The sequence below is a fragment of the Poecilia mexicana genome, unplaced genomic scaffold (assembly GCF_051168715.1).
Source record: "Poecilia mexicana isolate PSO_F unplaced genomic scaffold, ASM5116871v1 scaffold_21, whole genome shotgun sequence".
Taxonomy (NCBI): Eukaryota; Metazoa; Chordata; class Actinopteri; order Cyprinodontiformes; family Poeciliidae; genus Poecilia; species Poecilia mexicana.
Window position 1 is genome coordinate 9,666,209 of NW_028263390.1, and position 22,497 is coordinate 9,688,705.

The 22,497-nt window shown below is 41.3% G+C and overlaps 2 protein-coding genes across 2 annotated transcripts; one reads left to right on the forward strand and one right to left on the reverse strand.

Moving 5' to 3' along the window:
• The first annotated feature begins 7,936 nt into the window (after nucleotides 1-7,936).
• ccn2a (cellular communication network factor 2a) lies at nucleotides 7,937-10,644 on the forward strand. The gene is made up of 5 exons (XM_014996121.2): nucleotides 7,937-8,219; nucleotides 8,385-8,601; nucleotides 8,686-8,937; nucleotides 9,033-9,244; nucleotides 9,348-10,644. Exons 1-5 carry the CDS (start codon nucleotides 8,157-8,159, stop codon nucleotides 9,642-9,644), a joined length of 1,041 nt encoding a protein of 346 aa, XP_014851607.1. The 5' UTR covers nucleotides 7,937-8,156; the 3' UTR covers nucleotides 9,645-10,644.
• A 2,503-nt stretch (nucleotides 10,645-13,147) lies between these two features.
• Nucleotides 13,148-21,823, reverse strand: chga (chromogranin A). Its single transcript, XM_014996123.2, has 8 exons — nucleotides 21,528-21,823; nucleotides 21,231-21,280; nucleotides 19,666-19,759; nucleotides 17,040-17,108; nucleotides 16,837-16,923; nucleotides 15,540-15,731; nucleotides 14,467-14,876; nucleotides 13,148-13,830 (listed from the first exon to the last, which is right to left on the reverse strand). The coding sequence occupies exons 1-8, from the start codon at nucleotides 21,571-21,573 to the stop codon at nucleotides 13,747-13,749; spliced, it is 1,032 nt and encodes a 343-aa protein (XP_014851609.2). The 5' UTR covers nucleotides 21,574-21,823; the 3' UTR covers nucleotides 13,148-13,746.
• Nucleotides 21,824-22,497: the final 674 nt, after the last annotated feature.

A 22,497-nucleotide genomic window follows, 5' to 3' on the forward strand; every position in this document is an offset into this window, starting at 1 on the left:
TAGCCGTGTTTTGGTAAAGACCACCTGACTTCCGTGCCGCTGTGTGTGGCAGTAAATCTGCCGCCGGGACGAGTTCCTCTTTGTTTGTTGAAAGAGCTACGGCCCCCCTAACCCAAACCCTAACCCCCCCCCCCCCCCAATTCTCATCAGTGTCTCTAGTCTAAACACTTTCCACGGCTGCTGTATAAATAGATAGTTTCCACTTTCTGTTTCTGTTTCTGAGATTTCAGCCGCCCGTCGGCTCCGCTCGTTATATCTGCGCAGATGTTTCCCGACTTTTGGTCCGAAGCAACTTTCCACCTGCGAATTTCTTTCTTTTTTTTTTTTTTTTTTTACAACCCGGTGGAGAACGATTCATCCAGAGGTAATGAAACTGATATCCCTCTCCCTTCGCCATAGCAAAATGATTCAAAAGAAAATTTCACCGAAAACAGGAATCCACCTTCAAACAAAATCCCGCTGACATAAAAAAATACATCATATCTCAGCCCATTACTGTAAGTAACTCTAGACCCGGCCATTCTGCACAGGCTATGCGTTAAAAAGATTAGGCCTGATGCGTGTTTCCAGGCTCAACGTTTTCCACCGCTCAGGGCTTTAAATAGGCACACTTTCCATCTTCACAGTTCATCTGCCCACCAACCCCATTGTTAAATCTCAATAGATCACCACAGGCTCCAAATCCATTATTAGTTTCCTCTGCTTGTCTCTTCACGGATGAACCTCAGAAAGTTTCCATCGGCCTCCAAGCCTTTCATCTGTCAAAAACTGGCGCATGCCTCCTTCATTGTTAAATGTCCACAGATCACCATCCAAAACATTTAAGACTTTCCCCCCCCACAACTGCTTCTGCAGACAAGCTTCGAACTGTAAAAGAAAGCAACAGCTCACTTTCCCAGACTTTCTGGGTTTTTTTTTTTTCTCGCCCTGTTTTGCTTTGCTGATCAAACACAAATATTACAAACGACACTGGAATGTTATAAATTAAATCTACTGCCTTGGCAGGTCGAATTCTGCATTCCTTTTTTAAGTTTATGATTTTACAGGTGGAATGCTTAAAACATATTTTAAAAATTAGATAAATAAATAGAAAAAAAAAAACAAAAAAACAAGAGCTCTCTCCTGTTTGCAGCCACGATGATTTCCAACCTAAAGAGTGGAAAAATAGTTCAAAGTGGGGAAAAAATACGCAGGCAGGAAAATCATTTTGAGCTTTGGGTCTCATGTTCAGTTTGCACAGTGGTATATAGATGGGGTGTTTGAAGTTAAAGCCATGGAACATTCTTCAAATAGCTTGCCAGCAACCACTAATGGAATTCAGTTTAATTCAGCTGAATGTAGGCAACACAAGTGAAGTTTCTAATGTGGAGCCGCTTTGGGAAAAACCCACCAGCTTAGTATGTCTAAGGTATACCTCTGCATACACAGAATGCGCCTTCGTGTAATGTATATTTAGAGCGCTAGCATGGCTGAATCAGCAGAAACAAATTATTCCTTTCATGAAGGCTTCGTTAGTCTGAATTACCGTGAACCAGATGGGGGTGATTAAAGCATTAAATGTCATTAAATCTCTGAAATCCCAGCCTTGTTGCTCTGGTCTTGTCAAGAGGAAGATTAAACAAAAACTAGCAGATGCGAAGCGGAGACGGAAAACAACACGTTTTTGTTTTCAACGTCCTTTTCTTCCTGCGGATCTGTGAAATCACGGGAAGGTATGAGTGTGCCTCCGCTGACTGCGGGCAGTGTTTGGGAATCATGGAAACAGTGATGGGATGGCCCACAGGAGGCACAGAGGCTCGCTCTGTAACGTCACCGTCAGGCTTTGACATCACGATCCACGGAGAGCTGTGTAATTTCCACCTTCTGACCCCGAAGGTGAGACTAAATGAGGAAGGTGTTGTTGTGAGACACAAAGTCGGTCTTCTCCACAGAGCCTAAAGGTGGAAACCCCCCAGCTGTTTTGCTTTAGCGGGCTAGTGATGTCACGGGGTAACTATGAATGAGCGTGAATATCACACCATGCTATAACTGGCCGGTAGTAGCTTGTGTAAATCTGGACCAGGACAGGAGACAGGCCTGGGCCTGCAAATACCGTTTGAGCTCAGACGTGATGGAAACCAGAGGGCTAATTTAGAAACTTAATCAATTTTTTGTTTGTTTTTCTCTGTAACTGCATTATTGAGGATTATTAGCAGGTGATATAGAAAAAAATGAAAGCAGTAAAACAGAATCCGTATGAAACGGACTGATCAATTGTTAAGACCAATAGGGATTAACCCAACCACATGAAAAGCAACTCGTCTCACTTGTGGTGAGGATAACTCACTGAAATTCAAGCCAAGCATCAGAATAGGGAAGAAAATAAATTTATTACTAACTTAGTCAGAGGCAATAGTTCATACCAGTTATGTTAGAAATTGCTGATCTTTTGGGATTTTCAACACAATCGTCTCTCAGGTTTGAAGAGAGAAAGTACCTGTAAACAAATGTATTTCTGACAGCAGGGGTGAGAAGAGAACGGACAGACTTGTTAGAGGTGATATTAATAACTTAAACAGATTAGATGCTGCTGCAATACTATGCCAGGTCTCGATCCTATCAGCAAGAAAACCTCCCAAAACAAAAACTGAAAATTGAGGCAATAAATTACACAAGCTGACCACAATTGGATAATAAGAAATAAGAAAAATGTTGACTGGCCTGAAGGATCATAAATTCAGAGGGTAGGGCCAGAGTTTTCATTGACATGAAAGCATAACTCCATCCATATTTTTACTGTACTCAGGTACACAAAAGAAATTGACACACTTTTTTTTTTCTCTTTTTCTCATTGTCTGAAGTTAAATCAGACCAATCTTCTCTTGTCTTGGGTTAGTTAGAAGAACCACCAGAGTTGATGCCACAATAATGAGAGAAAGAATGTCAAAGATTTAGATTGTGAAAACCTTCTGTACACCTTTCATTGTAGAGTTTCAAGGTGATCGAGACAGACCTCATCCAGAGAGGATTTCTGTTTTGAGGACCTAGCGTCACTGAACCCGGTCTCATTGACTAGCATTAGCCTATGAGTTGGTTTACCATGTGTAGGCTCCCAGGAGACAGAAGTTTTGTAAAATGTGATCCCTTCTAATTTGAGTTTGTACATTTTGTATTATCTGTGCCAGTCTACAGAGATATTCAAACCTAACAGCTGGCAGATTCATGTGAGGTAAAAATCGCACTCACAGATAAATAACTGAAAATGAGACACACTAAGTAATAACTTCACATTCGGTTTCTATTGTGTCGAATCTGAACAAGGCGAAAGATCAGACAGTTCACCTCCTTTAATAGAAGCGATGCCAACAAGTACAAAGTTGAGCAGACTACCATTACAGCACCACCAGACATCCAGCTCTGATTTAAACCTGAAGCAACTCTCTTAGACAAATACATCCATCTATACTTAGCCTTGACATATCCGACTCTACCTCACACAGAGCTGTGTATTTCCTTTGGCCACCTCAACCATCCCATCCACATAATCAGATCTGGAAACTAGAGAGAATAAATACAGTCACTGGACTAATATCCACAGGAAACTTTAAGTCCTACAGGCAACGCTCAAACATTCAATGTGCAAAAAATAAAATAAAATAAAAAAATAAAAATCATTCATGAAGTGTAACAAAAACTGAAGAGTATAGATGAAAAAACACTGGTAACTGTGCAACTTTAGTCTTTTTGAACCCTCATTTTTAAGTAAACAAAATGGAGGATGTTTCAATCACACATATTTCAGCCCAATCCCTGTCATAAAACAACGCTCCGAGTATTTTTAGGAGATGTTTTCTGAATGAGGGCTGCACAGTGGCGCAGTTGGTAGAGCTGTCGCCTTGCAGCAAGAAGGTTCTGGGTTCGATTCCCAGCCCCGGTCTTTCTGCATGGAGCTTGCATGTTCTCCCTGTGCATGCGTGGGTTTTCTCCGGTTTCCTCCCACGGTCCAAAAACATGACTGTCAGGTTAATTGGCCTTTCCAGATTGCCCCTAGGTGTGAGTGTGTGTGTGCCTGGTTGTTTGTCCTGTGTGTCTCTGTGTTGCCCTGCGACAGACTGGCGACCTGTCCAGGGTGTACCCCGCCTCTCGCCCGGAACGTGAGCTGGAGATGGGCACCAGCACCCCTCCCGACCCCACTGAGGGACAAGGGTGACGGAAAATGGATGGATGGGTTTTCTGAATGATTCATCTAAATATTTCTCATTTATTGGTGGGATGAGGAAGGAAGTAGTTTAGGGTGAAATTTTAGGGGCTGGGAAAGACAGACAGCCAACTTCCTAAAGTAATTTGGTGTGACCTGCTCGAAGTCGGTGGTAACTTTATGGGGTGATGGGATTCTAAAAAAAAAAAAAAAAGACATCTGCAAGCTGGAAATCAACTGGGGTTAAGTTGGTGTGATCAGTGGGGAAAACTGACTAAACTACTGGAAATGGAGCACAATAAAAACTGTATTTATAATTATCTAACTCCGCAGGTTATGAAGTTTACCAAAGACAAACTTCTACCATGCAACCTGAGCTGGTTTGTAAAATGCTGGGTATTAGTTGTTCATAGTCGATAATATTTCTGTTTTAAAATATAGGACTTTTTACTTGTGTATCTCTAAATGTGTATTGTTCTTCGTTTGTTTTTAACTTATTCAACTGGTCCTATGTCATGATGACACCGGAACAAAACAGAACTAAGACCGCACAATGTTTTTCGCAAATTCATCTTAACCCCTCAAACCACAACCATGCTGATATGCATACTACAAAAAATGCCTGTTGAGGCATATTCTGTACACACCAGAGCTCCAATCGGAAGCACTTTGCTGCCATCTAGTGGTCCGAGTTATATCCCACTTTGGGTAATTTAACAAATTTGCACAGTGCAGATCTAAATGTATGTCTTCCACATGTATGTGCTTTAAACAGCACGAGCTATGTCTACCTTATTTAGAATCTGTTTGCCAACTAGTAAACTAATAGTTATTTTTAAGCAATTGTAAATAAATCCACACTGTTAGGGGTTAAATTTAATCATACTTTTTCTTGTTTTTGTTTCAGAAATTTGTTCTTCTGTTGCTTTGGCCAAAGATTGCATATTTATTTTTCTTGCGTCTTTTTTAGTATTGTCATTGTTTATTTGGTTTAAGCTGTTTTTGAAAAAAAAAAAAAAGGCTCATGGTAGCACACACACAAACAGAAAGCATGAAACAAAAACATTTCATTTTATCTTAAGAGGACATTCATTAAAAACAGCTCGCGAAAATGTCCTGCAGTGGAAGATAAATAGACGGCAACAACTGTAAATTACTCCACATGTTAGATAACAGCGGCTGGTGTGTCGGGGTGTTGTTTTACAGTGTGGCAGGAGCACGTTCCTTCATCAAGCTGCTTCCGTTAGATATCAGTGCAGCTCCTAAAGCTGCGCTGACATACAGCACACACATTTTCTCTTGTCAGCTTTACAGACACGCAGGAATCCCTCACACACACACACGCCACACTTTCACTCACAGCCGTGTTCAGGCAGTGAGGTAGAAGTTTCTACTGTACTGAGCCTGCACAGAAAGAGAACATATCCTTTTTAGGAAAAGCACAGGCCTCCTTATATGGGGATGCTTCCTGTCTAGTAACAACCCAGTCTGCTGGCTTGTTTCTTACATTCCTATCCTTCAGCTCCTAGTTTCTCTGGGAGTTTTTCATTTCCGATTTGCTGGCTGGAGAAGGAGCAGAGCAGTGTTTCAGTCTAGCCTGGTGTGTGAGCCCCCCCTTTTTCTCTTAAAAAAAAAAAGGTAAAGAAAATACACAAACCTCCGTCTAGCCTCTTTCCTGCAAACCTCTCTCTACTTTGAGTTTGATGTAGTAAAATAAGCCTGGCCCAAGATGGGGCACACCTGGCCGTTTCAAGTCCATCACAGACTAAACCTCATTAGGCAGGTGAGAACTCAAAGAGCATGTAGTCTTTGTTCAAGTCATATCTGCACTTTCCCGGAGTCGACTCATGATCTCTTTTTACCTTTCAGCCTTACCCGGGAGTCAGACTCAAGATGTCCTGTTCAATGTGAGATAAAAATCTCCAGCCACGAGGTAAAACAAAGCAACCTAGCAAAATGTTCCCCAATCAGGAAGAGAGAAAAGCATCTGGATGTTCGAATGTATTAAGCATTTCCTTTGGAAAGAACAGTTCAGACTGAAATTGTTAGTCTTTAGCATTTTACCTCGAAACAATAGGTTGAAAGTTTTCCCTATGAACACCAGCTCAGCTTACCGTGACTGCACTCTTTGTTCATTTTAGATGGAAAAACAGGAAGCACGACATAATGATCAAATTTCGTTTTCAGAATTGCAAACTAACAACTCAAATCGGTAGTAGAGGACATTTACTTTCAGAGTCTCTGCATGTGCTTCTCTGAAGTCAAGTTGTGTACTTTCAGAGTGGAAAAGCCAACAGCTATATGAAGCAAATTGATTGGTCATAATGGCTCAGTCAAAACCCAGAATGAAATCCTCATGAGAAGGAAGCTTTGTCAAAACTTTTAAAAACAATATTCAAAGATTCTCTTCATGAAAATTGAGTTTACAGATAAAAAGTTTGTATAAAAATCCCCTAAAATTCTTGTTGTTGTAGCAAAAGGTTGTTTTTCAAAATATTGACTCAGGTATTATTTCTATATAATAAAAAAAACGAAGCTCAGTGCCAGCAAGACAGTAATATGAAATACAGGCACTGGAACAATATTAAATCAGCTACATTAATACATGCTATTAACATTTTAATGGGCCCAAAACTGCCTTGTAAATTAGTAATAACAGTGTTTTAACATTTGTCATATTGGAGGATTTCAACTGCAATGAATGTGTGTGCACTTGTCTTGTGTTTGTGCATTGAGTTTGAGTCTCCATTTGTACAAAAAGACAATATGTGAGATTTGTTGACGCCTAGTGGCAAACTTGCAGAATGCAGCAAACTAAATTTCACTTTGTCTTCCAGGTGTGCAGGAAAAACTGAAGTGGAGGCATACATCCAGAAGTGATTCTATCACAACTTTTATACCTGCTTTATAAACTGTAACAAAAACCACTTTTGAGCTGGTTCCTGCTGGCCATAAAAAATAAAAAAAACTAGGTCAATAACTTGTACAAATAGCATAAGAATTATTGCTTAAAAACATGGTGAAGAGATCATAATGTGCAAATAATAACCTTAGAGCACAGAACTGTAGCAGTTTCCCAGACGTGAGAGCAGAAGGCTAAGTTTCAAAACACCATCTTCCAAGCCTCTTTACTGGAACAAGCGCCTGGACAGATAACCAGCTCAATTTAATGGCTCAAATGATTTCCTTTGTGCAACCGCATAATGTTCATTTACCAAAGTACACGGCGTCTGTGCACCTTTGAAGTCCAGTTGGTGGAATGCTGTTGAGGTCTTAAAGTCTTAACCACCTGCTACACATCAAGCCGTTTATTTTATGATTTTTACGCCTGCATTTTAATGAGATTCCACCTGTTGTTTTCGCCCACCGTTCCTCTTTCATGTAAACTTATCTGCGGCTTCGCATTTGAACCCTGCCGTCTTTTCCTCTTTCTTCTTGTCTTTTTTTTTTCTTATAAAATGTATTATTTATAGGTGCTAGCAGCCTGTTTGTGAAGTCAGTCTTCAGGAATTCCCAGTGTGGGGTCCCAAGCCTCTAAACCAGACTTATCCTTCCATCCCAGATGAAAGCTTCTCGAAGAGAGATGGTGTTGTTTGGCCCGAGCAGCAGAGCCTTGCCTTCAGACAGCAGGAATGTGGGATGTCTGGAGTGGGGGTCAGGAAGCGAGGAAAGAATGCCAAGCATGTCCATGTTTGTCCAGGGCTGGCTCTCCATTCAGCCCCCAGTGACGTGCCGCGAGGGCCAGGGAGTATAAAGGGAGCCGGAGAGTGCAGTCAGAACTCAGATCAACTCCTCTACCGAAGCTGAACTCCGGCTTTCACCGAGAACAGAAACAAGGAAGAGTGTGACCGGAGCAGCAGCTTGACAAGAGATTAACTTCACCGTAAGAGGTTCACAGGCTCGGGCTCTGAGACTAAAGGAAGACTTTCTCCACGAAGGCTTTGGAAGAATCCGAATTTGTAACTGAGAACTAGAAACGATGTCTGCTGGAATGAAGAAAACGATCCTGCTCCCTGTGCTGTGCGTCATGTTCTCCTACATGGTAAGCTCAAACAATTCACCGATGCTATTTTCATTTTCTAAACATGAGTTTTAACCTCAAATATCACCATACACCATGAGTGTACCAGCTGCTTATCCCTGTCCAAGCGGAGCCATGTGCTCATGATGTTTACCTGTGTGTGTGTGTGCGTGTCTTTGGTCCCAGGCTGCAGGTCAGGAGTGTAGCGGCCAGTGTTCCTGCCCCTCCGCCCCGCCTCAGTGTCCCCCGGGAGTGAGTCTAGTGCTGGACGGTTGCGGCTGCTGCAGGGTGTGTGCCAAACAGATGGGAGAGCTCTGCACCGAGAAAGACGTCTGTGACCCCCACAAGGGTCTCTACTGTGATTTTGGAGCCCCCACCAACAGACGCATCGGAGTGTGCACAGGTGAGCCGACAGGTCCTTCTCGATTGTCTGTCACCTTAGGTCGTCCTGAAAGCATGAACCTTAAACTGAACTTTGTCTCCGCAGCTCGGGAGGGAGCGACCTGCGTGTTTGGCGGCATGGTGTACAAAAACGGAGAGTCATTCCAGAGCAGCTGCAAGTACCAGTGTACCTGTCTGGACGGAGCTGTGGGCTGCGTCCCGCTTTGCTCCATGGACATCCGGCTGCCCAGCCCAGACTGCCCCATGCCAAAACGTGTCAAGGTACCCGGGAAGTGCTGCGAGGAGTGGATATGTGAATCTCCCAAGAAGAACTCCTTTGCAGGCACTGCTTTGGCCGGTGAGTCAAGAGAAACGTCCTTTATATGTCTTCCCACGTCAATAAGACGTACTCAGAGCTCTTGTCTAATCCTGGGTCTCTTCATGTGTTTACAGCATACAGAGAGGAGGAGACTTATGGTCCAGATCCTAATATGATGAGGGAGAACTGCCTGGTTCAGACTACTGAATGGAGTGCCTGCTCCAAGACCTGTGGCCTTGGGATATCTACCAGGGTCACCAATGACAACCACGAGTGCAGGCTCGAAAAGCAAACCCGGCTGTGCATGGTGAGACCATGCGAGTCCCAGCTGGAGCAGAGCATCAGGGTGAGTTCTTCTTCAGATGTGCCCCTTGAAGAACTTTCACGAAACAATATCACAATGTTTTCACCAAAGAGCAATCGGCTAAACCTTCATTCTCTACTTGCAGAAAGGGAAAAAGTGCATCCGCACTCCCCGGGTCTCCAAGCCCATGAAGTTTGAGATCTCGGGCTGCACCACCACCAAGTCCTACCGGCCAAAGTTCTGCGGCGTCTGCCTGGACGGCCGTTGCTGCACCCCCCACAGGACCACCACCCTGCCCATGGAGTTCAAGTGCCCCGACGGGCAGGTGATGAAGAAGCACATGATGTTCATCAAGTCCTGCGCCTGCCACTACAACTGCCCCGGGGAGAACGACATCTTCGAGGCTATGTATTACAAGAAGATGATCGGCGACATGGCGTGAGCCGCCGAGGCACGGTCCAAGCCCAAGACTTGAAAAGAAACAGAACTCCATCTCAGTTTGCAGCTCAGTATATTTGCCTTTTGAACGTGTCATTCCCCCCCGTTGTAAACGTAGTCCAGAGACTCTGAACGGCTGAAGCATGTCAGCCACATAGACTCAGACAGAGGGCTGCGCCGCAGCTCTACAAGATTTTATGCACTATAACTTTTTATTTTTTAAATGACAAACCTACTGTGTGTTTTCCGCCCGTTCCACATTATTTTCTTGTTACAAATCCATCCATTTTTCTTTGTGCATATTTATAGCATATTTAAACACTGACCCCCTCTCTAAATGAGGTGTCTAATTAGCCCCCTCTCCCCCCGCCCCGCCCCCTCCTTGAGTCCAAAGACCAGACCTGTAAACTCTCAGCAGCTGTAGAGGGAGCATGCCGACCACAGCGAGCCAGTGTCCAAACAGGTCTGAATGTGTCCTTGTGCGAGTGTGTGTGAGTGCAGGACTGAATGTCGACCTTGTGTGTGTGTGTGTGTGTGGGTGGGTGTGTGTGTGTGCCCTTAGAGAGTGGAGGAAAGGTCAGAGCCTTGGTCCAACATGTGGATGAGAAACCAACTGAGAAACAGCTGAGTTTATGGTTAGATAAGGAACGCAGTTGCAATGGCACTGAGAAAAGAACGTAAACAAAATAAAAATAATAATAATGTGTTGACTGTAACTAATTCAGGTCTATTATGTATAAAAAAAAGAAGTAGAAGAACAGACTGGAAGGATTGTATTTTTCATTCCTTTTTTCATGTTGATATGTAATTTTTGTAAATATTTGTACAGTTTAATTTAATTTAAAGACCCAATTTGTTCTGCGCTTTTAAAGTCTATCTATAGTATATGTTGATGTGGAAGTGGGGGCTTTTTTGTACTGTTTTTATTGAGAAGTGTGACAAAAATGTTGCATGTTTCACTGTGTAGCAGAAAATAAAATCTTATATTTTTTATAAAAACAAAACTCTTGTTTTTATGTCCTCACAACCACTGACTTAGCTCAACTCTAAATATAAACAAAAAGCTGTTGCGTCATTTTTATTTTTCCACTGACCAGCAACCGCTAACACAAATTATACCATTACTTTTCATATTACGTCACATTAGACCAACAAACCTCAAGGTAGGTTTTTTTTTTACAATCTAATGTGATTCATAAAAAAGAAAAATAGCTACAGATCAAAATAGTAACAATGGTAAAAGGAAGAAAAAAGATACGTGTGCAGATTTGTGTTGGTGTATTTGATTAGCAGCATTGCACTATACAGGATATTTTATTCATTCTTCTCTGCCAAACAACTCAAGCTCATACAGCTTGACAGTTTTCAAGACTTGACTGACTGAACCATTATAATCCATGAGTATATGTCCTCTAAATCACTCTGTTGTAGCTCTGACTGTGTGTTTAGTGCTGCTGTCCTTCTGGAAGCTGAACCTCGACTCTAGTGTCCAGGTTTTTGGCAACCTCTGACTAGGAGCGTACTGTTATTAGCTCCATCAATCTTCCCTTCAACAATTTCTCTTTCCCAGAAGCCCTGCAGCTTGATGCTGCCACCAGCTCGCCACAGGCATGGCGTAGTCACGGTGATCTGCAGCGGTAGTTTTCTGCCAAAAGATACTTTCTGCTTTCACCTCACCAGATCACCTTGTACATTTGCTGTTTTCCCTACGGCGCACTTTAAACAGGACTAACAAATCAGAGTTGTTGAGCTTCTCAGGAGTCAACATGAGCCTTTCGACTCAGATTAAGGCTCCCGTTGCTCAGTCTGTCAAGTTTAGTTTGATCACCTTGACTCAAATAACAATTATTTTACTACAAACTCAGGAGTGCTATGCTGTGGAGAAACATTACTTTATGGAGTGGTGTACGATGGCATGTCCTTGTGGGGGGAGATATAACAGAATTCTGCAATTCAAAACAAAATTGCAAACAAAAAAATTGTAACCCTTTGCATACAAATTCACACAATCAACATTGATTGAGAGCAAAAGCAGTTAAACTGTAGTCCCCTTGTAAACTGACTCCACAGTCAGCACTCGCTTCCAATAAAAAAGGAGGTACGATGTTGCCATCTTGTGTCTGAAACATCTCCTGCACTGACTCATGCTCCACGTCAAGTACAGAATAAACTTTGTTTTAGCTCCAGATGAGCTTCTCTGTGATGTAGAGACTGAAGGTTTCCCTTGAAAAAAGACGAAAGCTCAGCAAATGCGAAAGGAGTCCAGGGTTTGATTTTGGTTTCGGGCAATGACCAGAGCTGCTCCAAGATCTTCTGAGGCCTTAAGCAGAGACTGATTTACAGATAGGCCCCCAAATGATGTGTGATAGATTGTTCGGTTATTGCTCATTTACCGCAAATAGGTTTATTTCAATTAATACATCAACTTTTGTTTTCTTAAATTGACTTGAGACAATATATCATAAACCGACAGAGCGTCATGTTTTTCTGTTTTGCTGTTTGAGCTTGGCACTCGTCCCTCCAGGTGTGCAGCTTTCCAACAAAGTAGATTCAGAAAGGAATTGATTTTTCTCACCAGTGAACAGAGCAAGTGGGTTGCAGTGTGTGTCTGTAAAGATTTATGAAGGCGTTAAGGCGTTCTGCACATTTTCTCTCAAGGTTTCAAGCGGATTAAACTCAGATTGAGTTTAGCAATCTTTTACAGGGTTGATGGCATGGCAAAACCTCAGATGGAGTCACGAAGAGGATGCTGTAAACGGCAGCATACTTCAAGTTTCAATTTTAAAAATAACTAGAGTTAAATAGGATTTAGTAATAATGAAGAAAATGCAATGCTGAGTTACCGTTCAGCAGAAAACCACCAACACTGTCTGAGTTATTTGCTTGCATAAATATACAGTTTGAATCTTCCTGCCTGACCTGGCTTTTAATGACTCACTGTGTCCATATTTTGCTGCTGCCTGGTGAAAGAAAGATACAAACTTCATTTCTGAACCTGTTCTGAGCTGCTTCCACGGTTTCTATTTTGAGTAATAAAAAAAGGGAGATAAACTTTTGCACTTCACTTTTTCTCCTGCCCACGTTGCGAAAGTCTCATTCAAAAAAAAAAATGTCACTAGATGGTTTCCCATTAGTCCTCGCGACAAATAAAGTGTGGATTTCGACGGCGGAGCTAATGGCTGCAACGTTGTGTCACCCCTGAATAAGTGCGTCCGCAGCCAATGTGTCATCCCGATGAGTCACGCCGGCCTCAACGCCCACAAACAAACAAGTGCAAACTTCAGCTACTCTCGAGAATGATGTGTTGTTGTTTTTTTTACAGCAAAATACTAGTTTCACTCCTGCTGTAACAGGTTCCTCCATAATTAAATATTTGCTTTGAGATGAAAACCTGCAAAAGTGGCAACCTCCACAGTTCAAGACGTGGATTAATCTTCTTCACATTCAGTGGTGTTATGGGTTATCACAGATATGCATATAGAAACTTTATTTTAAAAAAAAAGAGGCTTCCAGAATCAGTTTGTTTATTTTTTTTTAGAGAAATTCAGTACAGTGTTAGAACACAACACAATTATTTTTCCTGCTAAAAATCTAAACTTATTGCCTTGGCTTGATTGGGGTTAGTTGTTTCTATCACGTCAGGGAATCATTTCTATCCTCTTCTCTTTTTTTTTACCGTCCCAGAGAGAGATTTATATCCTTACACAAAGCCATATTGTGTACGATCTCAGCCTTATCCTACCCGGATAAGTCCCAGCCTTTCGCATCAATCATTTTGTAATCTGACAAGCAGACAAAACGCATGTGCAGAATGAGCAGACGACTGCCATAAAACATAAACATATCTTGAGGAATTTGTCTTTGCGATGTGGGGAATGCGTTCCGATGCAAATCTAGCTCCAATCTACTGCGTGCTACTTTACGTGAGAGAAACCATGTTAAAAAAAAAAAATAAATAAATAAATAACTAAAGAAGCAGAGCAGCATCCTGGAGGAAAAACAGGGAGAGATAAAAACCTTGTCACACATTTGCACGATCTATCTATGGAAACCAGGCGTCTGGTGAAGCGCAGAAGGACGAGGAGGCAGGCAGGCCGTTCTCCCTCTCAGCCCCGCCGCAGCTCGTGGATTTTCTGGGCCACGTTCTCCAGCTCCGACTCGATGGCTGCCAGACTCTCAATCTCAGGCTCCTGCAGGTATAATGAGGGAGGCGAGACAAACGCACAATGAAAGTGATGTAACCTTTGAGCAACTGCGGCTAAAAAGCACGTGGCAGCTGTTTTTTTTTTTTTTCTGAAGCCGTCACGTCACAAGCGGATCCTTTTGTAACTCTCTCAAGTGAAGCTACGTGTGTGGAGGAGGGGGGGGATCCTACTTTTTCCTTCATTTTCACGTACATTTTGGCCTTGACTTTAAAACCATGCAGTGAGCAGGAGACATTAAGCGACGCAACGGCTGTGCATCTAAAAATGTGCTCGCAGCTTTTTTTTTATGTGATTACACCATCGTGCTTAACAGGACACTTGCTTTTGTTCAGTAAGATCCAAGATTCTTGAATCATGATTGGTTCTTGTTATGAATACACGAGTGGGTCGAAAAGCTGGCAGAAGAGTGAACTGCATGTTTTTTTTTTTATGTTTTCTTTATTGGGTTGATCTTTGGATAAATAAAGCAGAAATGTGACGAGATGAGACTGCTGCAGAAATGACTTGAAATATAATGAACCGAGTTCAATGAGGGTCCAGAATAGTGGTAGTATAGAGGAAAAGGAGGGGATAAGAAAATCTGTATTCAAGTTAAAACTTTTCGTGAAGGGTAAAGCCTACCTCCGACCTCCTGGTGCCACTCCCTTCCTCCTCCATCACCTTCCTCTCCTCCGGCGATCTCCGCGCTATCATCTGCAGCTCCCTCTCCTCTGGAGTTCTTTCTGGATCTCTTTTCTTCTTCTGCTTCCCTTCCTCTGCTTCCTCCCTCGAATGGTGAGACACTTCCTGCCGGCTGCCCGACAGAGGCTCTTCCTCTCCTCCTGCTTTCTTCTTCTGCTGCCAGCTCCGGGCCCTCTGGGTTAAGTGACGTAGGCTTTCCCTGCTCCCCCTTTTTACCGCCGTCTGCTCCTCCGTCTCTTCCTTGCCGTCGTGTTTTCGCGAGAAGAGCGCTGACCTTTTGTCGCTCCTCTCCTCGCTTTCTGCCCCCGCCGTCTTTTGTTTTGGATCCTCTCTTTTATTGGACCGATCACCTGGAAATATGACACATCGAAATTAGGGGGCAGAAACGACAGGGAGGAGTCCACCCTGTCAGCAGGATCCCACTCTCTGTAATAAACCCCCACCCCTTGCCAGCTGGCAGCGTTGCCTCCAGAAGTGCAGTCTGTGCTTTATGCGGATTAACAGTGAGTGAGCCAATAAGATATTTATCATGATGGATTATTTTCTGCAATGCATTTCATAATTCTGGGAATGCAAGCTCAGTTTCTGACAATTACCATGATCTCTAAGATTGGTTGATTTCCAGCCAGAATTACGGGCCCTGGCCTCATTTGAATTTTATCACATGAACAAACTTAATCAATTCTGTTTGTGTGCTGTCAGCTTGGCAGCTATATTGGCTCCACTCCCTCTGCAGAAACAGTAAAATTCATCATGTATATGGGAGCACTTCCATCAATCCTCCAGCAGAGTGTGATGGCAGCTGCCACAGTTTATAACCTCCCTTTGCATACAAGACGGAGCTCTCCATCGTTAGTCATTGGTGTATTTTTTTTTTTTTTTTGACATGTCCCCTTATGTCCCGAGTGAAAATAAATCTGACAACCTGAACTATCGAGCCCTGACAATGAGAATGCATCTCATCTGGGATCGCTCTGTGGAGCAGATCCGTTTCGAAGCAACAATCTGCTCGCCTCTCTCGTCGTCCTCTTCTGAATTCTCCTCCGAGCTCGTTCGGTCCTCGTCGCGTTCGGCCTCGTCTTCGTCCCTCTTCACATCCTCAGGTGACTCTTCCTCGGTCCCATCCCTCTGCTCTCCTGACCTCTTCTTCTGGGACAGGATGGATCGCTCGCCGGGTCCTCCCAGAGCTTCCAACATGGATCGATCTAACAACAGAGACTTTAATTCACTTAAAGGGATTGATGTTAAAAGCTTCTCCCTCCACTTTATCACAGCAATATTTCCACATGGTATCTGTCAAGCTCATATGTTCTGTTATCAGCACAATCCAACTTTTTTTTTTTTTTGCAATAACTCCTGTTTATATTGCCTGTTTTCCTCTTTGTGACTAACAGGGAGCATTGCGGCGCCTATAAAAAGCCTGGTGAAGTTCAGTGTGGGAACACGTTATGCCTGCCCTCATTCTGTCCACAGAAAACATCAGCACACTTTAAAATTCACCTCAGCACTTTTTCACCGCCTGACTGAATTGGTAAGGCAGGAAAGAATGAAACACAACAATAAAACACAACTCTGGAATTTTTTGTCAGATTTTCAATTTACTTTTTTATCTGCTTTACTTATAAAAAATGTACAAAGTGTGCCTTGCATTTGTACTCAGGCCTTTTACTCCGAAGCCCCTGAATAAAATTGTTTGCAACCAAGCGGCTTCAGATGAAGCAAAATCTCTTTTGAGTGTGTTAAAATGGCCCAGTCAAAGTCCAGATCAACTGTAAATCAAGAGTTATAGGTTGATTTTCAGAGATGCTCTCCATCCAATCTGACTGAATTTGACCTATTTTGCAAAGAGAAATCAGAAAAATATTCATTCTTTTGATGTGCAAAGCTGATAAAGACTTGCAGTTGTAAATGAAACTGAAAACTAAATCATTTCAATCCATTTCTAAATTTAAAAAAGTGTATATTTATCATATAACATTGTAATCTTAAAAGGTGTGTTTTCATTATTTGTGAGCAAAAAAAAATCATCTTAATGAACAGAAATAAAGGTTTGCAAACATTGTCTGTGTGTAGTTTTACTAAGAGCACTGATTACCTGAAATAAATTCATCTTTCAAAAACATCCTAATTTATTTAGTTAAATCTGCAAAATACAAACTCTACTAATATAAAATATTAATTTAAAAAAATATACAGATGTCTGCGGTCCTACTCAAGGGATCTGAATACTTTTGACAGATGACATTTAAACATATTGATTCAATATTTGCTATATTTTGCACTTTCTCCAGAGTCGCTGATCAGACTCACCTGCACCATCAGCTGTAGTTTGAAGGATTTGTGTGGCTGGAGTTGGTTTCTCCTTGTATTTCTGCAGCCGACCTCTCTCGTGATCACCTAAAACAGTCAATCAATAAACAAATAATGTTACTTAAACGCTTTAAGCTGGTCCTCCTACTTCACCTGCATTAAACACACACACACACACTGACTGTGACTAACGAGTGACTCACCTTGAGCAGCGATCTCCTGCAGCTCCTTCAGGAAGTTATGGTGCCGGAGGATGGTGAGGAGCTTCTCACCTGCACAGACATGCAAACGAGTTTTTAAGAGTTAGGTGTTTCATTTAAAAAAAATAAATAAATAAAAAAACATAAGACGTGAAGCTGGGAGAAAGGCAGCAAAATCTGTTTGTTCTGTTTTGACTTTTGTTTGTTTTAGTAGACTCAGCGATTCGCTTTGGGGATTTCATCGAAGTTAATTGCCAGTGAATTTACTGCTTTCAAAGCAGAAACACAATGAATCACTTCGGCTCACAGCGACTCCCTCTGTGAATTACAGCAGCAGCGAGAAGTGGACTTTCTGCTGACCCACAAACAGCACTGCACTCCGTAGGCAGCAGCCACTCCTGCGCCGTGCTGTGCGCTCTCTTGTACGATTCTCTGATTTTTCTCTCCCTCCCTCCTCCTCCTCTCTTTTCTTTTCATCCATCTGGTGGTGTACTGTTTCCCTCGCTCACTGTGTCTGCTCTGAGCGCTCAGAGTGCCGATTGATTTTATTTTTTTTAAACAGCAAGGACAGCATGAAGGTAAAACAATGCCTATGTAACTGAATAGTCTTCAGCGAGTGGCCCTGACGTGCATACTGCTCTGCAGCAGGTCTTCATCCAGCCGTGACTGCATCAATCCATTAACCTCTCGGTGCGGCCGTTGTTCAGACTGATGCAACTGCAGGTTGTGAAGTCTGGCTCCTTTAGGAATGCTGTCAGCTCTGGTTTCTGTTTGAGCAGGCTCCTTGGTTTAAAAAAATAAAATCCAGATCTCACCACAAAGCAGATTTTGCAACCCGTGTTTGAAAAGGTATAGAAAACAAAAAAAAAAAGCTTTTGTAAATCTCCCAGTATAGTTCAATGAAGATTCAGGATAGGCCACTCTAGATGATTACCAAAAAAATAATAATAAAAATCATGTCATTGGCCAGCCAAAAAATGTACAGTCATGTTTTCTTACACTAATGCCTCCCCCTCACAGATGCCGCCCTAGGCAGTGAGCCATGTCCCCCTCATTTCAAACTCTGCCACTAACGTCCACAGCGATAACCACAAAACGATAAAATAATTCATTTAGGTCAGTTTAAATATCAACTGCATCACACAGACACCAGAGCTACAAGATACTAGAATCTCATTAAAATTTAATGAACTGCTTTGGGCAAAGTTGCACTAACCAGACGAATGTAGCGTCAGTGTTTTCTTTAATTTGCTGAAGTTACAGGAATATGCTCTTAGATTTAATTTTTTTAAAAATCTAAGAGAGTGTTTTAAAGAGCAAGAAAGCGAAAAGTGATTATTTTAATATAATCCTACTGAAGATTTACAACCTTCAAAAGAAAGCTGCGAGCAAAAATCACTGATTTATGGGCATAATCTCTCCAAAGTGAGCTAATAATCATTTATTTGGATGCTCTCTTAACATGAATCTATAAAAGCAAAAGATGCCAACTTGACTGCAGGACATACAGAGGGTAATATAAGACTAATTAGCAATAAAAAGTAAGACTGTATTTGTTTTTTTGTTTTTTATTGTCTGTGATAATTCTGGGTTTTGCAGATGTAATTTAGCATTGTGTCAATAAAATTCAGTTTTGACTAAAAAATAGTGATTACAAAACAATCTGTTTCCAAGGTGATAAAAATTTTTTAAAGATGTAATAACCTTTCAAACATGTGCATATCGTTAAATTAGTACTTTTTTTTAAAGCATTTTGCAATTCCTTTTAAGCATTTTTTATTTCACATCCATAATTTCCATCAAATCTGCTTTGCTTTGACATCTGTTTGTCCAAGCTGGATTTTTCCAATTTACAACTTTTCCTCATTTCTATCCTTTAGCTTCAGGCATAGTTTGCAGAAATGCTACAAAGGATTAGAAGGACATTATTTTAAAGATATGTAAATTGCTTACGATTCCACATCATTGTTCATTTACCACGACTTAATAACAGCTAGCAATAGTTGGAGAACATGTGGAGCAACAGCGACATTAGAGAAATTCTCCATCAGCATTGAAAATATGCGACTGAACATGCTCAAGGGAGCAACCAGCAGGCTAAAAAATTAAAATGCAAAGGAATTTATAGTGAGTCCACAGATGTAATTTACTTTGGAAGCCAGTTGCAGCTGTAAGACCTCCATAAATGGAAATAGTCATGCAGACTTTGGTAAATGCTTTCATCAAATGGTAGGAACTAATATTTACTTCCTCGCGCATCCCAGAAAATTTAACAGCAGTCTCACTTCTCATATTGACTTACTGGTCTTGAGACCAGTAAGTCAATACTTACTGGTCTCAAGTAAGTCGACTGAACATGCGACATGTTCAGTCGCATGTTCAGTCAGCATGCGACTGAACATGCTCAAGGGAGCAACCAGCAGGCTAAAAAATTAAAATGCAAAGGAATTTATAGTGAGTCCACAGATGTAATTTACTTTGGAAGCCAGTTGCAGCTGTAAGACCTCCATAAATGGAAATAGTCATGCAGACTTTGGTAAATGCTTTCATCAAATGGTAGGAACTAATATTTACTTCCTCGCGCATCCCAGAAAATTTAACAGCAGTCTCACTTCTCATATTGACTTACTGGTCTTGAGAGTGTGTAGACATTCCTGACTGACAGGAACTTGCTTCGGTCTTGACAGAACATCAGCCAGCGCCTCGACGATACATTTCATCACCTGCGGACAAGAAGAAGCAAAGCCCCAAAAATGTTTCTTGCTTTTTGTTCAGATTTTTTTATTCTGTGGAAAACTTTGCAGTCAGTAGCTCACCTGGCTGCAGAAGACAACTTGGACTGCTGTGCCCCTAGTGGTGACTAAGTGCATAGCAACTTTACTCAGCAAAAGCAGCAGCATAAACTGTACTTTTAGTATGCTAACAAATACTAGATGCCAACATAAATGCTGTTAGCTGCTCCACTGCAAAAAAAAAAATACATCAAAAATAAAATAATAAACTGAAACAAGATCTTGATGTTTTTTTTTCTTGTTTAGGTTAAACTTATCACTTTAGTCAGAGCAAAATACTGTGAAAAGACAACATTACCTTCTGTCCAAACAAAGTAAAAATATGGCTGAAATGTCAAAAGGTGGAAAAGTCTTCTACATAAAGACATCCACTGATACCCAAATATGGTTGAAAAGTGTTTAAAGTTGACCAAACAGACTGTAACCAAATCAACATTTTCACTTGAATGTCTTTAAGTTCGATATTTGGGGTTTTAAAAAAATAAAATAATAAAAAGAAAGAAGCTCATTTTCTAGTCTAATTGAAAGCTAGATATCCATGGACACCACACAGTTAAGAGGGATGATGCTGTTAAATTTGAGATAAATAAAGGCGTACTAAGAATATTTAAACATTTAATTATTTAGCTGATGTGGATACAGTTTATTGAATTTACTCAACAATTCGAAGATCTGTTTGGATTTTGTTTTATCAAGTTCCTTGATTCTAGCAACAGCGAACATTATTAATGCGTTTGTCTATATTTGTCAAAATTACTTTCTAAAGCTCAATTCTGATTTGAAAGAAACTGCCATGCAAAATATTACATTTTGAAATGTTTGTTTTATTTTTATGTATTTATTTATTTATTTTTGCACCTATGCATCAGAATGGCTGTGATCCTTCTTATAGCCACTTTCTCTTTTCACATGGGAGCCTTTTTTTTATTATTATTATTTTTACTCATGCACATCCTGATGCATGAGAGGCCAGGATACCTAAATTATTCTGAGACTTTATCAATAAAAGCTCTACATTCCTTCATTTGACATTTTTTTCCCACATCTTTTCTTTCCATTCTTGGGTCACTATTTTACAAAAAAAAAAAAACAACTTTTACCCTGGTAACTGGATTTCTGCCATCTTAAATCCTGGAGGTCAAGACTCTCTGCGGGCTTCCAGCTAGTATGTATTGATTTCACAAACCGAGCAAGTCCCCAAGCGGAGAAAGTGCTTTGAACTAAATTGCAAGGATTGAGTATATCTAATCACTGCACAGCTTCAGTGTGATACGTAACATTATGATTTTACATGGTCATTCAAATTAAAGCAGCTCTAGTTTTTTTTATTAAGGGTGATACAATAGAAGTTGGGCGTGTTATGTAAAGCCTTACTATCACAGGTACAATCAGAGCATCTCACCTCCACGTCCTCATTCTCCAGCTGACTTGAAGTCACTGGCAATGACAGAACTGCAAGAGAAGTAAGAACAGGTTTGTGTTTAAACCCCCTTTTGTCTCAGCTGTTTTGTCACAGCAGCTGTCAGTAAAAAACGACGATAGTAGCAGGACTAAATGTGCCAAAGATTCACTTCGTCGCCGATTAAGAGACGCGCCGCTTGTCGCTGTCCTTGGTGCTGAACCTCTGCAGCGACACGTCTTTTGGATTCATCGTCAGAACCCGCCTCACTTTCCGCAAGGTTACTTATGTATTTCTTACCGCGGTTGGACAAAATAGTGAGAAGAAGCAGTCCGCTCCCGATCATGTTGGAAACGAGGTGAAAGAAGCTCTCCAGGAATAAAGCAAAAACAGCGAAGCTTTTTCTTTTTCTTCTTGTTTTTTTATTATCAGAAGCTCGGCGATAAAACGGCGAATTACGGACGCATTCTGAACAAAAAAAACAACAAAAAAACTTAGTCGTCTTTTGGTATTTCTGGAGAGCTATTTTTTTCTCTCTCTCCTCCAGCGACCTGGCAGCCTCCCGTCCTCCTCCGGTCTCTCTGCTGACACTTCCCCGCAACAGCAGCGCTCTTATACGGCGAGGTGGAGGGAGGAAATGACATCATCCTGGGACAAGAGGCCATCATCGCTCATCGTGAGCTTACCTCGGTAGGTTTCAGGGCGTGAACAGGTGAGGGTGACATAACCGGCTGCCATTCAGCATTTTTGTTTGATTTTCCACAGATTTTTTTGTAAAAGGTCTGGAATGAGGAGGTGCATTAGGTTGAACAAATATTTGCAAACACATAAACAGTGGTAAATCATGAGGAAAAGTACAATAGGGCTTTCGAGTGACTGTTATTCATCTTCGTGTTGCTTTTAATTCTGTTTATTTGTGGAGGTGATGCGTGTGAAAGAGCAAAAATAGTTCATAGCCTTTGGACTTGTTTTATATCTTCTAATGATATAAACTTAAAGACATTTTATTAAGATTTTCTGCGACAAACACAAACTAGAACATAACTGTGACAATTAAATTTGAAAAACGTTATAAAATCTGAAACGTGTGGCGTGTTTGTAAAATCTGAAACGTGTGGCGTGTTTGTTTGAGTTTCACCCTTTTTTTGTTTTTCACTAATGGTCACTGATATCCGTAAGGTGGTACTGCTGAAGCTCAGTTTAATACACAGCAAATTCAAAAGTGTTAAATGTTTTGGTGTTAGTAGACTTTTTGCAAAAGCAGAGTTAA